The sequence below is a fragment of the Coffea arabica genome, chromosome 8e (assembly GCF_036785885.1).
Source record: "Coffea arabica cultivar ET-39 chromosome 8e, Coffea Arabica ET-39 HiFi, whole genome shotgun sequence".
NCBI classification, from domain to species: Eukaryota; Viridiplantae; Streptophyta; class Magnoliopsida; order Gentianales; family Rubiaceae; genus Coffea; species Coffea arabica.
The window spans coordinates 2,201,542-2,217,585 of record NC_092324.1 but is presented as its reverse complement, the minus strand read 5'-3'; the positions used below and the strand labels follow the sequence as shown (position 1 = coordinate 2,217,585).

Sequence of the window (16,044 nt, the reverse complement as noted above, 5' to 3'; positions counted from 1 at the left end):
GGGATTCTAGCTAATGGAATTTGTGTGGCGATAAAGGTGTTCAATTTACAGTTGGAATATTCATTCAAGAGTTTCACCAGAGAATGTGAAGTCTTACGCAGTCTTAGGCACAGAAATCTGACCAAAGTCATCGGTGTATGCTCTAATGATGACTTCAAGGGATTACTTCCCCAATGGGAGCCTTGACTTGAGAAGTGGTTGTATTCTTACAATAATTGCTTAAATATCATCCAAAGAATGAATGTGATGATAGATCTGGCATCTGCATTGGAGTATCTCCATCATACTTACTCAATTCCCGTTGTTCACTGTGATTTGAAGCCAAGTAATGTCCTTCTAAATGAAGATATGGTTGCCTGTGTGACTGATTTTGGTGCTGTAAAAATATTGACTGGTGGGGAGAACACTGCATACACCAATGACTCGAGCAACATTTGGCTATATTTGCAACAGGTAAAGCTCCAATTAATTTTTCTAATTTTTAAAAAAGACTTATATGCTCTAACTTGCATATCACCCGATATTTAACCGATCTACCGCAAGTCTGGAACGGATGTGGAACAATCGCGCCCGCGGCCCATAACGGCGAACCATGGTATCAACAGGATCTGACATTTATAGCTATGGAATCATGCTGATAGAAGTTTTCACTAGATTGAAGCCCATTGATGAAATGTTTTCAGACACGTCTAAGGAACTGGGTAAAAAGTTGTGCGCCAAATGCAGTATCTCAGGTAGTAGAAGCAAACTTGCTCAAGCCAGGCTATCAACACTTCGCTGAAAAGTTGGAGGGCATAACGTCTATTATGAGAGTAGCTATAGGTTGCACAGAGGATTCTCCCAGGGACAAGATGAATGCTATAGATGTTCTTGCAGCACTAAAGAAGATCAAAGTTCAACGTCTCACGTATTGTGGGGCAACCTAGAAAATTGTTTACCCAAACTAAGGAAATTCCTTTCTTAGAAATTGACATTATGTCCATTCTTAGAAATTGACTTCTTCCTCTGTGACAATTTTTTTCCCAGACTTCCTACGTCATCATACTCCGATACATGACCAAAAACTAGAACTAGGAAGTTACGTAAGCACCCATCTATTATTTTTCTTGATCTACTTGAACCTATTGGTTGGGTATGGCCCTCAACTTGGTTGAACCAATTGTGTAAGTCCTCCATCAGAGTGTGGAGCGATGAGACACATTACCTTGTCTCCTTGTGAGCATGACATCCTGATACATGCTGTTTAGTATCTCTGGTCCGTCCACCCCAAGATTCGTGACCATCACTTTAACAAGGGTAATGCAGACTTCAAGCAAGTCAAGTGAGTATTCATATCGTTCAGACAAATGCAAATCTAGCACACCACTATAGGTATATATAGAATTACAAACTTCCTAATATTGATACTTCATCCAGGAAACACGCTTGAATTTGGACAACTAAACGCCACCGCTTAATCGCGGATATAACCTTAGGAATCCAAGGTTGGTTTGATATCGTTCAGACATGCAATCTAGCGCACCACTGTAGTTACAAACTTCCTAATATTGATACTTCATCCAGGAAACACACTTGAATTTGGACAACTAAACACCACTGCCGATGTGACCTTAGGAATCTGACTTGTGTAGGCTAGTACTTACACCACTAAAGTATAAGGAAATCAACTAAGGACAACCGACCATAACATAAAAAAGCAAACAGATCAATAACATGCAACTAGAAACTTCCATGAAGGCATATTGGTAATTCATCAAGCTTGTTTTATGATGAAGATTAAAAAAAAAAAGTAATACTACTACTACAAGTGAAAATGTGCTGATTCTTTCACTTGTTTATCCTCATGTGATCCCATAAGCTTTTGCCATCAAGTTTGCTGCTCAGATACAGTCTGAGAAGGCTCTCGGTTTCTGTTGTTTTTTATTGTTCTCCAATTTCTTTGACAAGATCTGCTACAGGGCCAACTTTTGCTGTGAAATTTGTTCCGTGAAATGCAGTTATTGGAAGTCTTTCTTTGTGGAAATCCACGACAGCTCTATGCTCAATGCTGCGATATTCCCCATTGCTCTTTATTTGCACAAATCATCAAAGCACATCAACTCAATGATATCTATAGATGCTCAGTAAGTGGAAATTTGGTTTGGTGGTCAGTTACCTCCATAATATCACCGATATTGATGATGATTTCTCCAGGAATGGGTTTAATAGGAACCCATGTGTTGGTTTTCTTTATTTGCAGGCCTTGAACATCATTGACTTGAACTAACAAGGTCAGTCCTATTGCATCAGAGTGTGAAGTCTGGCCAATAACTTTGTCTGCTTGCTGGCAAGGTGGATAGTAATTCATTCTTATTCCTTGTGTGCCATCTTGATAGATGCTGCATAATTTTTCTGGGTCTACACCAAGATTCGCCCACATAAGTTTAAACAGGGTCATGCAAACCTCGTGCATTTGAAGTGAATATTCATCCATGGTTTCTCTGACATCATCAGAAATTTGAAATTAACATTGTGATGAATTTTTCTTACACAATTTTCAGGTTTTTGTCGCCTAAGTACAGTAATCCATGTAGCTTTCTAATGGAAGCAAAAGATGCTTCCTTTTAAAGAATCTTTGTTTTGCAATTGCTCAAAAAATAGAGGATAAATTCCCATGACGAACGGGAAATTCTGTAAGCAGAGGAGCTTGACGAACAAGGCTAGCCTTCAGAGAAAAGTTAAGAGCAGTATAATATTGCTGCAGAAGTGGGAAAAGATTGTGATACTGTGCATTATCCATTGTCTACCTGAAAGATGTTGGAGTCGTAGGCCAGATCTCATATTTCTATGAGAAACTGGCAATGCACGGAGGAAGAGCATGTCCCCCCAATCAAGCTTTTGACCATATCCTCTGATACCTCAAATATTTGACCATATCCTTCAACATCATTTGGTAGTTTTGCACAGGCCATCTTCTGCTGTAATGGCAGCTTAAAGAAGTCCTCCATCACCAACTTCATTTTCTCAACTACTGTGGTAGCCCCATGATTAATTAACTGTTCAAGATTGAGTCACGGGCTGTTAGTCGTTACTTTACTAGGAAAATTAAGCTGTGTATCTAATCATTACAAGTAGTACAATTAGGATTCTATATGTGAAGGATTCTCTTGATTTGTTACATGAATGAAACCCGAGTCTTTGCAAGCCCGATAAAGTTTTGCCATTTCATTCTGGTATCCTGAATGATCAGCTGCAAGCTTTCCCATGTCGATCACTGGAATCTGTGCTACCTCGTTCGTAGATACTTCATCAAGCATTATTTCAGGCCTGATGTATCGATGGGGGATTTCTTTAGAGCAATTAGAAGCTAGTTCTTGAACATTCTCCGCAGGGAGAGAAAAACCAAGGCCCCTTCCTGTTTTGGCCATCTCAGTTTCCATTGATATCAGTGTCCCAGATATCAAATTGGACCTCTTACACATTTCAGTTTTTATGCCTTGTTGTTTGCCTGATCTTGTGAGATTTTAGTGCTAATGCATCTATTAACTCAATGACAATACAGAAACTGGCATTTGTTTGCAGCTAGATGCTCAGATGGAGAAGATCAGCCGTCGCACTGAAAATTTGAAGGAATGACAAATTGCCAACTGCTAATTCAGTAGTTGGCCTGCGAATTTGAAATTTGATGAGGTGCCTTTCACATTTTCACAGATGCTTCACGACACGTAAGAGATTTCTGAGTAATTTGTAATCTAAACACCCTTAGAAACATGTGAGATGATTACTCCAATAAACGTAATAAAATCCTGTATCAACCTGGCCTAATTTCACTGCATTGTCATTCCTTCAGCTTATTGAATAATTACCCCGCCAAGATGCGTTGATGGAGTTCAATGTGATTAATTCATAAGTAATCATACAATTGATAAATAACAAGTTGCTCAATGACGATCGTAAAAGAATTTAAGGCCAGTGGCACATCTCACAATCATTTTAGTTGTTATAGATTCGCTAGTAAAGAATTTGTGTTGCAAATTACTAATTACCATGCCACCATCACCAACACTGATTGCAAAAGTGATTCAATATAATCTCCCTGGAAGAATTGAAAACTAACAAAATTCTAACGGAGAAGAAAGGAAGAGTTTGACTAATTAATTGTAGTTAGTAAGATAAGTGTGAGATTAATACCAATTTATTGACTAAGTACATATCGAATAACAGCAACTATAGTTGCAATGGTAGAAGACCATCATTATCAAACAATTATATCTCTTTCATCACACGTACACCCTAGTGTGTATGAGCCTAAAAGTTAAAGCTGTCATTTAATTTTAATGATAAATATGTGAAGGAAGAGCAACTAAATAAAGGCCCCCCAAAGTCATTTCACAAATACCGCAGCATCATCCACTTGTACACTCTTCTAAACCGATTGGCCCATCAAAATTTAAATGACTTAATTAACCCTCCAAAAGCAGATAAAATTTTGTGAACAGTACCCTCTAAAATTGCTTCTTGTTTATGTACAGGATTCATATTCACATAGACCAATTAGGCAACTTTGGATCCACCCCTTATTTGGAGCACTACCAATGACATGTTGTCAGCCTGTGCAATAATAAAAATCTGCTTAACTAAAGTTAATTTTTGTAAATAGTGGTAAGCAGGGTCGAATCTACAGGGATTGGGAGTAACTGTTTCTTTTCAAATTCACAATAATAAGGGAGTGTTTTTGTGCAGAAGATGATAATCAAAGAAATTCAAATAAAATCTAAAAAGTTACTAAAAATTAAATAACAATTTACTAATATCAATTGAGTGATAATTAAGGGTCTAGCCAAGAAATAACTTCAGCAATGGTTCACCTAATTGATCATCGATGCAAAGGTAATTCCAATTATTTACTAATAAATAGGTTATAACTACCAAATAAGCGATGGCAGTTAACCCCTCCTTACTGTGTCGGTGATTAAGGTACGCCCGTTAATCACTGCTCTAATTAATAAATAATTCTAGGTACGCTCATAAGATTTAATTCCCCAATTGCTTTACGTATTAGAGGAGCCCTATTCTAACCAAATAACGCACTACCAGGGTTATTTCAGATTAGCTCGCGTATTCCCCTGACACAAATCTAATCGTGCCAGTTGTCACTATTTCAAGGCAATTAAACAATTACGGATTTAAAAGCCCTAATTGACAATAGATTACCAAATTAACTAATTATCCGGATCCAAGACAATCAATTAATTTAAATAACCATAAGCATAGCAATCAAGGAACACGCGAATACCAATAAATAAAAGAAAAAGATTAAATTAAATCGATCTCACAATTTTTAGGTGAATCAAAGCATCTGTTATTGCTTGACTAGACAAAGGGTTTAGCTCATTGTTGATGAGAAAAACCCATACAAAACTGAAGTGATAGCCGCGACCATTATGTGGCAGGAGGAATCCACTACACATCACAAGGAAAAATCAAACGAAAAAGCTACAAGGAAATGATTCAATGCTTCAATGGCTCCTGACATCCGAGAAGACAAAAACTACTAAAGAAGCAAATGAAGGAAAAGTCAAAGCTAAAGCTCTAGAGTAGTGCTCCCCTCCAGCCATTTCTAATTTCTATCTAATAATCCTCTCCATGTGCGGCAGCTCCCATCTCTTTTAGAGGAAGACTTCGGCCGAATGATCAAAAAGGGCTTGCATCTCTTTTGTTCTCAAAAATGCCCCTGCATGCCTTCTATTTAAATTCTTTTCCGATGACTGTTAAATTGGCATTGGTTATGATATTTTCGATTTACTCTCTGAAATAAATGCAAATTATGAAAAGTGAGTAGAATTTGATAATTAATTCACATCGGGTCAGGTAATAGGGGAAGTTAATAATAAAATAAATGATAAAATTGCAACCTATCAATTTCCCCCACACCTAGACCATACTTGTCCTCAAGCATAAAAACGGTAAACAAACACCAAAATTTGCCAATGACTATTGCTCTATCTACCATATTGCCAAGATACCAAAAAAAATCATATATCAAGCACTAGTGATTAAAATCCGAGAAACATCACTCCGATTAGCTTCTAAACCACAAACTCCTTTAATTTCAGATTAACTAATCTAAGAAAAAGGAATGATCGCTCAACATTACCAGCAAATGGTCCAAATATTAACCAAAATCTCAACATTAAATCCATAAATCGGCAAGCTGATTTTTATCACACCCTAACACAACCTTCACTTTTTTTCACGTTTTTTTTCTATTTTTCACTTTTTTTGTTTCTATTTTTGTTTTTGTTTTTTTTTTTTACAATAATAGTAAAAGACTTAATCTCTATCTATTAGAGCCTTTTGACGCGAACTCTGACATTTGTCAGATGAAAGAGCCCGGTTGCTCAGCTTCTATCGCCACATGACCACATACTCATAGCAATTACTGCTTTTTGACGCGAGAATCGACACATTTGGTAAAAATTCCCCGTTACTTGATAGAAAAGACTAGCGGAGCACAGTTAACTCTTATTCTCAGCTAAATAACCCAAAAACTCAATATAACACAAAAATTAAAAGAAAATTTGCATCAGCTAGCCTCATTTTCAAACATGGAGAACTAAGGTTAATAACCGTACCAATTCACATGAAAATGCCAACAATCATTCCCTATGCCTAGGAAAGTTAAACAAAAATTATAAGAGTAAAACAATCATCGATATTCACCAAAGAGATGTTTTTAGATTCAACCACATTAATTTGATACACTTTTATAATTAAAACTTGACAATAGCAAAACTAGAGGCAACAATCCAACATCAAACTTTGGCAGTCAGAGGGGAGCTAGACAGATAAATGTCAAAAAAGTAACGAAAACTAGACAAATACCAAACTAAAAATAAAGAAAAAATATCAAAAAACTAAAAACTACTAAAAACTAAAAACTAGAAACACTGGCACCCCATCTAATCCCTCCCCCCCCACACCTAAATGACACATTGCCTATAATGTGACAAATAAACAGCAATAGGAAGAAGAAGGGCAACGGAACTTCCCTGAAATCGGGTCAAAGTGGTGGACGAGGCGGGACTTAGGGCGAAGGAGCGGCGGTGGCGCCTAAGGTGCGAGGGAGAAAGGGCATGGTGAGCGGCGGACGGCGGCGACGAGGGAAAAAGAGGAGCGGCGTGCGAGGTTGGAGAGAAGAAGGGTGGCAGCGTGCGAAGGAAAAGGGAATCGGGGAAGAAAAAAGACAGAAAAGAAAGAAAGAAAAGAAAAGAAAGATAAAGAAAAGAGAAAAACAAAAACAAAATAGTTATTTTGTTCGGTTTTTTTTTCATTTTTGAAGTTACGGTTAAACGAAATTTTTTTATTTAAATTTCTTTTTTGTATTATCATTAATAAAATTTATTTTCGAAATTCAAAATTAGAGGTTAAAAGGAAATCGAAATTTTTCTCGAGATTTGAATACTCATTTTTCCCGCGAACATGACGCGGGCACGTCAAGAAGGCAAGAAGTGAAGAGTTTCCTAGATGACTCGACGCGGGCACGTCATGAGGACAAGAACCCCTTCTGACGAATCTGATCATGAGATTTTCATGGAACTTGACGCGGGCACGTCAAGGGGATCGAAACCCTTTTTACTAAGCACCAGGAAATCGCACTATGCCACGCGCCCAGTTGATGCTGGCGCGTCATGTCAGAGGGATACCTACGAATCATCAAAAATGAAAATTGAAACCAGAAATCAGTCAAACTCAAGAAAAACATATTGAAACTAACAAACAAAACCGAACAAACAACTAAAAGAAATTGGGTTGCCTCCCAATGAGCGCATTTTTTTAATATCTTTGGTTAGACATTATCATGTTTGTTTAGAGAGGATAAAATCTTGTAACTCGTTTCAATACTTCATCCTCTATATAGTCCTGATAACCCTCGTAAATAGAGTAATTCTTGAGCACACGAGCTACAGTCTTCCATGGATTAGTAAATGGCGCTAAACAAGTCAACGATAATTTGAATTCTCCATTCACTCCTCCCTCACATGCATTTATTGGTCGAAAATATCTTGTCATCGTCACTCTTAATTTATTCCTGTTATGAAATTCAAGATTTTCTGGTATAATAAAGTCAGTTTCATTAATAGGGATTGAAGAATAAGAGTCAGGAGAATATTGATTAAGGAATGGAGGAGATGTCACCGCATTTGGAAATTGTTTACTGGATTCATTCACTTGGACGAGTTGATATTGGGGTCTCATTTCTTGCACTTCAACTTCCTTTTCAACTGCATCTTTAGATCCGTTTCCTTGAAACTCTTGCAGTTCCATGTCATTTGGTCGGATAATTGCACTCTCATCTTCTTCAAGGTTGATATTGGTTTGTGAGGGCAATTCTTTAAGGTGAGAAACTAATCACGTTAACCTGGATGTCAATAGATTTATTTGATCTGCCATCCCGGATATCAATAGTTGCACTTGATCCGCCATCGCTTGTGTCTCCTGCTGAGTTCGATATGTATTAGCAGCTAGTAATTCAATCATTTCTTCAAGAGATATACCTGACACGGGTGATGGTTGTTGAGATTCTTGCGGTTGAAAATCCATTGGCCCTGTCGCATAATTAAAATTAGAATTATCCCACCATCCTTGATCATACCTGTTTGAGTAAGGATCATATCACGTTTGAAATCGAGGTGAAAAATCTCCAAAAATATCAATTAGAGCACTTAGATTATCTTGAAATGAAGGGCATGTGTCGGTTGAATAACCTGAGATAAAATAAGTTTCACAATTTGCAACAGCCCATTGATCATTAGGAAAAACATGAGTCTCATAACCCCATTCAGGAATAAAGTCCAGTCTATCATCAAAATATGGAATGTTAGCAGCCATAAACTATATAAAAAAATAAGAAAAAAATAAATAAAAAAATAAAAATAAGATGAACTAAAAAATAAATAAATTAATCTGGCACCAATCCCCGGCAACGGCGCCAAAAATTGACAGGTTATCAGCCTATGCAATAATAAAAACCTGCTCAACTAAAGTTAATTTTTGTAAATAGTGGTAAGTAGGGTCGAATTCACAGGGATTGGGAGTAACTGTTTCTTTTCAAATTCACAGTAATAAGGGGGTGTTTTTGTGCAAAAGATGACAATCAAAAAAATTCAAATAAAATCTAAAAAGTTACTAAAATTAAATAACAATTTACTAATATCAAATGAGTGATAATTAAGGGTCTAACCAAGAAATAACTTCAACAATAGTTCACCTAATTGATCATCGATGCAAAGGTAATTCCAATTATTTACTAATAAATAGGTTATAACTACCAAACAAGCGATGGCAGTTAACCCCTCCTTACTGTGTCGGTGATTAAGGTACGCCCGTTAATCACTGCTCTAATTGAGAAATAATCTTAGGTACGCCCATAAGATTTAATTCCCCAATTGCCTTACGTATTAGAGAAGTTCTATTCTAATCAAATAACGCACTATCAGGGTTATTTCAGATTAGCCAGCATATTCCCCTGACATAAATCTAATCGTGTCAGTTGTCACTATTTCAAAACAATTAAATAATTACGGATTTAAAAGCCCTAATTGACAATAGATTACCAAATTAACTAATTATCTGGATCCAAAACAATCAATTAATTTAAATAACCATAAGCATAGCAATCAAGGAACATGCAAATACCAATAAATAAAAGAAAAAGATTAAATTAAATTGATCTCATAATTTTTAGACGAACCAAAGCATCCGTTGTTTCTTGACTAGACAAAGGGGGGGTTTAGCTCATTGTTGATGAGAAAAATCCATACAAAACTGAAGTGATAGCAGCGGCCATTATGTGGCAGGAGGAATCCACTACAGATCACAAGGAAAAAACAAACGAAAAAGCTACAGGGAAATGATTCAATGCTTCAATTGCTCCTGACATCCGAGAAGACAAAAACTACTAAGAAGCAAAGGAAGGAAAAGTCAAAGCTAAAGCTCTAGAGTAGTGCTCCCCACCTGCCATTTCTAATTTCTATCTAATAATCCTCTCCATGTGCGGCGGCTCCCATCTCTTTTAGAGGAAGACTTCGGCCGGATGACCAAAAAGGGCTTGCGTCTCTTTTGTTACAAAAAATGTCCCTGCATGCCTTCTGTTTGAATTCTTTTCTAATAACTGTTAAATTAGCATTGGTTATGGTATTTTCGATCTACTTCCTGAAATAAATACAAATTATGAAAAATTAGTAGAATCTGATAATTAATCCACATCGGGTCAGGTAATAGGGGAAGTTAATAATAAAATAAATGATAAAATTGCAACCTATCAACCAAATAGACAATACATTCTTAATTGCTAGTATTTTATTACTTATACGTGAAATAAGTTCAAAAAACTTGTATTTTAGATGCCAAATTTGCTAATTAATCAATCTGATATAACTGAATGACCAAAGATATGTATTTCTCATTCTAGAAAATGGGGATTCTGCTTTTTCCCTATCTATCCACCTTCACATTCTTTACCCAAAAAGAAAAAAGGGATGACTGAAGAATCGCAGGCATCACTGAATTTAGTATTGCTTTCTGGGCAGATAGAAAATGCGGAAACCTTTATGGTAGGAACCTGCCTATGGTAGGAATGCCGGCAGAGAGCGACACGTGTTGGGGGCAAAACAGTCCAAACGGAGACGTTAAATTGTTGGAGAGCGCGTGCATAAGGAATCAAGTAGAAGCGTGTACGGATGGAAGCAAACAGCAAACTGACTTCCGTACTATGTTATTGCAAGTCTTTCCTTTGTACCAAATATTTGGTGACCCCACTTCTTCCCCATAGCGTCTGAAGTAAGCTTCAACTTTGGCTTTCCATTATTGAAGTTCGGCTTCCACTATGGACCCGAATACCGGATGACACAATGTAACTACATTCATTTTATATTCATTTTTACATTACATATGCATGTCATTCTTTTTAGTGGTTGCACCTTATATTGGTGAACTATCTGCAGAAAAAAAATAAAATTTTAGACTATACTAAATTTGTTATACCAAATATGTTATTCTTATTATTGTATTATTTGTTACGCCACTTTTCTCATTTTGTTAGGTCTACATTAATGCAAGTTTAATTCTTATTATGTCTCGTGTATCAGAAAATACATATTATCTTATTGACGTTGATACGTCCAATAGGTAATCAAATTGATGCTAAAATTTTAGAATGAATAAGTTGCTTTTGTATAATGGTTGTAAAGGTTTCTTGAGACTTTATGAATTATTCTTCTTGCGTTTGCAAAAACAATTGCAGAAGATTTTTTGTAGTGGAAACGGAGTTAAAACTTGCTATAGGTTACTTTCCTGTATTTTAATTTTATCCTAAAGGGTAATTTGCTGTTCAACCTAATTTTATTCCAATTTTATCCAACTAGAAAATTAACTTATGAAAAATAGTGAAGTGGATAATTTATGGAGGCAAGCCGTAAATAGTGGGTGGTTAACTGTAAAACGCCTTTATATTTATTTTATTTCGATAAATAAATTTGTTTTTGAGAAAATGGGTACTCTTTCCTTATAATGCAGGAAAGCCATAAACAACGACTGTTTTATTAGAAAACGGGCTTATTTTCTTTTTTTTTTCGAAAAGAAAATTTGTTTTTGGAAAAATGAGTGTTAAAATAAATTTTCTTTTAATCCGATCAATAAATTTTATCTAGACATCCATACAAAAATTTATTTATCGGATAAAATAAAAATAAACCTGTTTTTGAATACAACACTAGCTCTTTATGGCTTTCCGCCATTATAAGAATAGAGTACACATTTTTCCATAAAAAAAATTTATGGATAAAATAAAATTCTGCATAAACCCATTTTCCAATAAAACACTAGCTCTTTATGACTTTCCTCCATTATAAGAACACAGTGCCCGTTTTTCTCATAAAAAATTTTATTTATCGGATCAAATAAAAATAAACCCGTTTTTCAATAAAACACTAGCTCTTTATGACTTTTTTCCATTATAAGAACAGCGTACCCATTTTTTTATAAATAAAAAATTTTATTTATCGGCTAAACTAAAAATAAACACATTTTTCTATAAAATACTAGCTCTTTTTGACTTTCCTCCATTATAAGAATAGAGTACCCATTTTTGCATACAAAAATTTTATTTATCGGATAAAATAAAAATAGATCCTTTTTAAATAAAACACTAGCTCTTTATGGCTTTCCTCCATTATAAGAACAGAGTACCCATTTTTCATAAACTAATTTATTTATTGGATAAAATAAAAATAAATCTATTTTTCAAAATAAGCACCAGCTACTTATAGCTTTCCTCCATAAATTATCTATTTTCTTAAGTTAATTTATTAGTTGGATATAATCAGAAAAAAAATTAGGTTCAACAGCAAATTACCCTTTACGATAAGATTGAAATACAGGAAAGTAACCTATAGCAAGTTTTAACTCCATTTCCAATACAAAAAATCTTCTGAAATTCTTTTTGCAAACGCAAGACACCTAATTCATAAAGTTTCAAGAAACCTTTACAACCGTTATGCAAAAGCAACTTATTCATTCTAAATTTTTACCATCAATTTGATTATCTGTTGCACGTATCCACCTGAATAGGATATTATGTATTTTCTGGGACACGAGACATAATAACAATTACACTTGTATTAATGTAGACCCAACAAAATGAGAGAAATAACGTAACAATTAATACACTAATAAAAATAACAGAGTTGGTATAACAAAATTAGTATAGTCCAGAATTATTTTTTTTCTGCAGATAGTTCATGAATATGAGATTGAACCACTAAAAAAGACATCTATATCTATCTATATCTATATAAATTTGAGAAAGAATTTTTAGCAACAAGCCTTCACACGTCTTCCCACTACCAATTCTATTTTTCTAGCATTTCACATTTAATTTAATTTATAAAATATATTTCTCTTAACTTTCACATCTACTCTTTACATTTGAAATTGTTAGTTACTTTTTAAAATCATTTCATTTCAAATTGTTGGTTAATATGCATGTTATCTTATTTGTACTTCAACCTATCACGTTTTCGATTACCTTGCGTTATTTATTATTCTACTCCAATTAAAACTTCTATAAGACCATAACAAGAGATAACAAATATGACATCCTTTCATGCTTTCTTATTAATTTAAATAAGTAAGATTATTTACACTATATTTTTGTTATTCACACTTCAATAATCATTTTGATCATATAGTTTTCATTCATTAGACTATATGATAAAACAAATGGTGGAATTACAAATAATAAAAAATGGAGTGCAAATAACATTTTTCTAAGTAAGAAGTGCCTTCCATACCTTTCTAATTTAAATAAGTAAGAAGTGGCTCCACTTATATAGGAATTTGGTTTGAAATTTATTAGTGGGAAGGTAAATAAAGAGAAAACATTACCAAACTTAGTAAAAGTAAAAAAGTAAATAATAATATTTTATCTTTTAACTTAGTAATCCTAAGTAAAATAGCAAAATTATACAGAAAACAAAAGGAAATAATGTCGTGGATTTAAAAAATCAAGAATGGTACCATTCATGAAATCTAAATTATGAAATCACTAAATAAAAAAAAGTACTACTGGCCTTTTAACGTGGAAATTTTTTTTTGATAAATATGATAATAACAACACCAATTCTACCAAAATTTTTTAAAAAAGTAACATTATAGTTTAAGAAAAAAATATAGAACATTCGACCCTAAAATACTACTTAATTTGTATATATCTAACCCAAATTTGACCCTGATTAGATTTGAATAAGAATGTAAAACCCAAACACTAAGGATAACTTTTGGTATCATTAATTATTTTATGTATTCTTATTACCGTCTTCATATGTAAATATGTATTTGCTATGTTAAATAAAAGTTATCTTTAATTAGTTGGCAATATCTAGGCAGACTTAGTCTTTCAAAACAATTGACTATTGTATTCATATTCATATAATAGGCAATATCCGAACCTGTGCTTTTACCTTGCAGCCGCGGACAACATGTTAACGTTGCATCTCCACGCGCAATTCCACGGCTTAACGTCTCCGTTTGCAATTCATCCACCTGCAACACGTGTCGACCTCTGGAGGCCTTCCTACCATAGGCACGGTCAACGCGTTCTTACCATAAAGGTATCCTAGAAAATGCATAGGCATCTGCCACTTGACAGCTAGGTGCTAAGGCTCGGCGGCGGCATCTCTATCTCTTTTGTCTTCTCGCCTAGCTATTTACCAACGTTAACATTGTGATATTGCACATGGGAGCATGGGCTATATATAACTTATGCTAATAAATTTTACTTCTGCTAATAATCTTTTTTAGTAGTGAAGTGGAACTCGCATTCATTTCCAGCTAGTGTAATTAATTAAAAAATTAAAAGATGAGAATTATGCAGGCAACCATGAACGATTGGTTGGCTTTTTGTTTGATTAATGTAAGGGTTAGCAAATGTTTAAGTTCTACTGTGTTAAAAGCCAGACTATGAAGAGGGGATCTCTAATCAACTTCTTTCTTTGAAATTAAGGAAACTAGTTTCTAATAGATAAGATTTGAATCCTTAACAAATTCCTTTTTATTTGAGTATGACATCATTTGACCAAAAGAAAAACATGATAATAAGAGTAATAAAGAGTAAAACCTCATTTAGCCAGAAAAGCATTGCAATTATCTATATATCTGCCATTCATTTGAAAAAGAGATGGGCGGCGGGTTAAAGGGTGCGCTAGTAGGTGGAAAACATGACTCTTTTGACATTTGAGGGTAATTTATAGATTTCTCGGTTCCTTTCTGTATTTCATTCATAATTTTATATTCCTTTCCAAATTTGGCTACCTGTATTCCTTGATAGAATAAAAGCAAATTACCAAATGTCATTAAATTACTCACTTGTACTAATTTTGGTTACCAAATTAATTTCTTAGCCGAAAACATCACTAAACTAATCAAATTGTATGTTTTTGGTCATTCTATCTAATTTCACCGTCAAAAAAAAAAAAGAATGACCATCACATGATCTGCACATGTAGGGTTTGAAGGACAAAATCATCTAAAAATTTTAAGTGGACCAAAGAAGGCACAATGGTCAACCATTTAATTCACAATATGAAATAACATAAGACACATATGTCACGATATCTCTTGTTTAGTATTATAGATCATTATTGTTAGCATTAATGCACGTGATCCGAGTTTTGCCCTCATATAGATATACGGTAGGTAAATGATTAGAGGTATGCCGATTTAATTGTGCCTCTATCTTCCACAATTTACCCCAAAACAAGTAGAGCGAAATCACTAGTGCGGGCTGCTATTTGGAAAAAATAACGTTAACAAGATCACTTTTTCTACATAAATAAACAAATGTTCATTCCAATCATTTGTGTTCACACTAATAAATAACCATAATCATACTGCAAATGACTGAATGAGACCGGTAGAGAACAGCAGTTTGCTATCGCAAAAGGCTCTTTCACACTGGAATGAGCTCAGACAGCATTCAACTCTCACATTTCACATCTAACGTGCTTAAAATACAAGCATTATTGTCATCAATAAGCTGGCTCCAACTCATTATTGTCATCTTTGCATTATTTTGAAGCCTGGAGCCCCACAATTGCATCAACAGAGTCTTTACCTAGCTCCACCACTTGCAGATTCCAATCTATAAAATATGGTGTATTATTGCACTAATTGGCTTCCTCATAAGTTCAGGGCATCTTGTGATTAATTTATTGATCTCCTTCAATTTGGTTTTTAGCTCTTTGTCCAAAAGGACGTTTTCAAGGATGATTCTTGAAAGCTCAAGTAATCTTGTGATTAATTTACTGATCTCCTTCGTTTTGCTTTCTAGCCCTTCTGTCCTAAAGGACGCTTTCAAGGATGATGCCAACTTCTCTACCTACCATTGACTTTTATTGATCACCATTGTGTACTTTGTTAATTACAAAGATTCATCTATATATCTATATCTATATTTATGCTAAAAGATCGAGTTTGTTTTGATGGTTGAGAGTTTGAGTTTTTCTT

The 16,044-nt window shown here is 34.6% G+C and overlaps 3 protein-coding genes across 3 annotated transcripts; 1 reads left to right on the top strand and 2 right to left on the bottom strand.

Moving 5' to 3' along the window:
- The first annotated feature begins 237 nt into the window (after positions 1-237).
- On the top strand, positions 238-926 carry LOC140013001 (probable LRR receptor-like serine/threonine-protein kinase At3g47570). Its single transcript, XM_072061862.1, has 2 exons — positions 238-453; positions 684-926. The coding sequence occupies exons 1-2, from the start codon at positions 238-240 to the stop codon at positions 924-926; spliced, it is 459 nt and encodes a 152-aa protein (XP_071917963.1).
- Positions 927-1,920: 994 nt separating this feature from the next.
- On the bottom strand, positions 1,921-2,473 carry LOC140004383 (protein SRG1-like). The gene is made up of 2 exons (XM_072061861.1): positions 2,156-2,473; positions 1,921-2,067 (listed from the first exon to the last, which is right to left on the bottom strand). The coding sequence occupies exons 1-2, from the start codon at positions 2,471-2,473 to the stop codon at positions 1,921-1,923; spliced, it is 465 nt and encodes a 154-aa protein (XP_071917962.1).
- A 156-nt stretch (positions 2,474-2,629) lies between these two features.
- LOC113703803 (S-norcoclaurine synthase 1-like) lies at positions 2,630-3,461 on the bottom strand. The gene is made up of 3 exons (XM_072061860.1): positions 3,159-3,461; positions 2,898-3,035; positions 2,630-2,737 (listed from the first exon to the last, which is right to left on the bottom strand). Exons 1-3 carry the CDS (start codon positions 3,459-3,461, stop codon positions 2,630-2,632), a joined length of 549 nt encoding a protein of 182 aa, XP_071917961.1.
- Between the last annotated feature and the right edge of the window lie 12,583 nt (positions 3,462-16,044).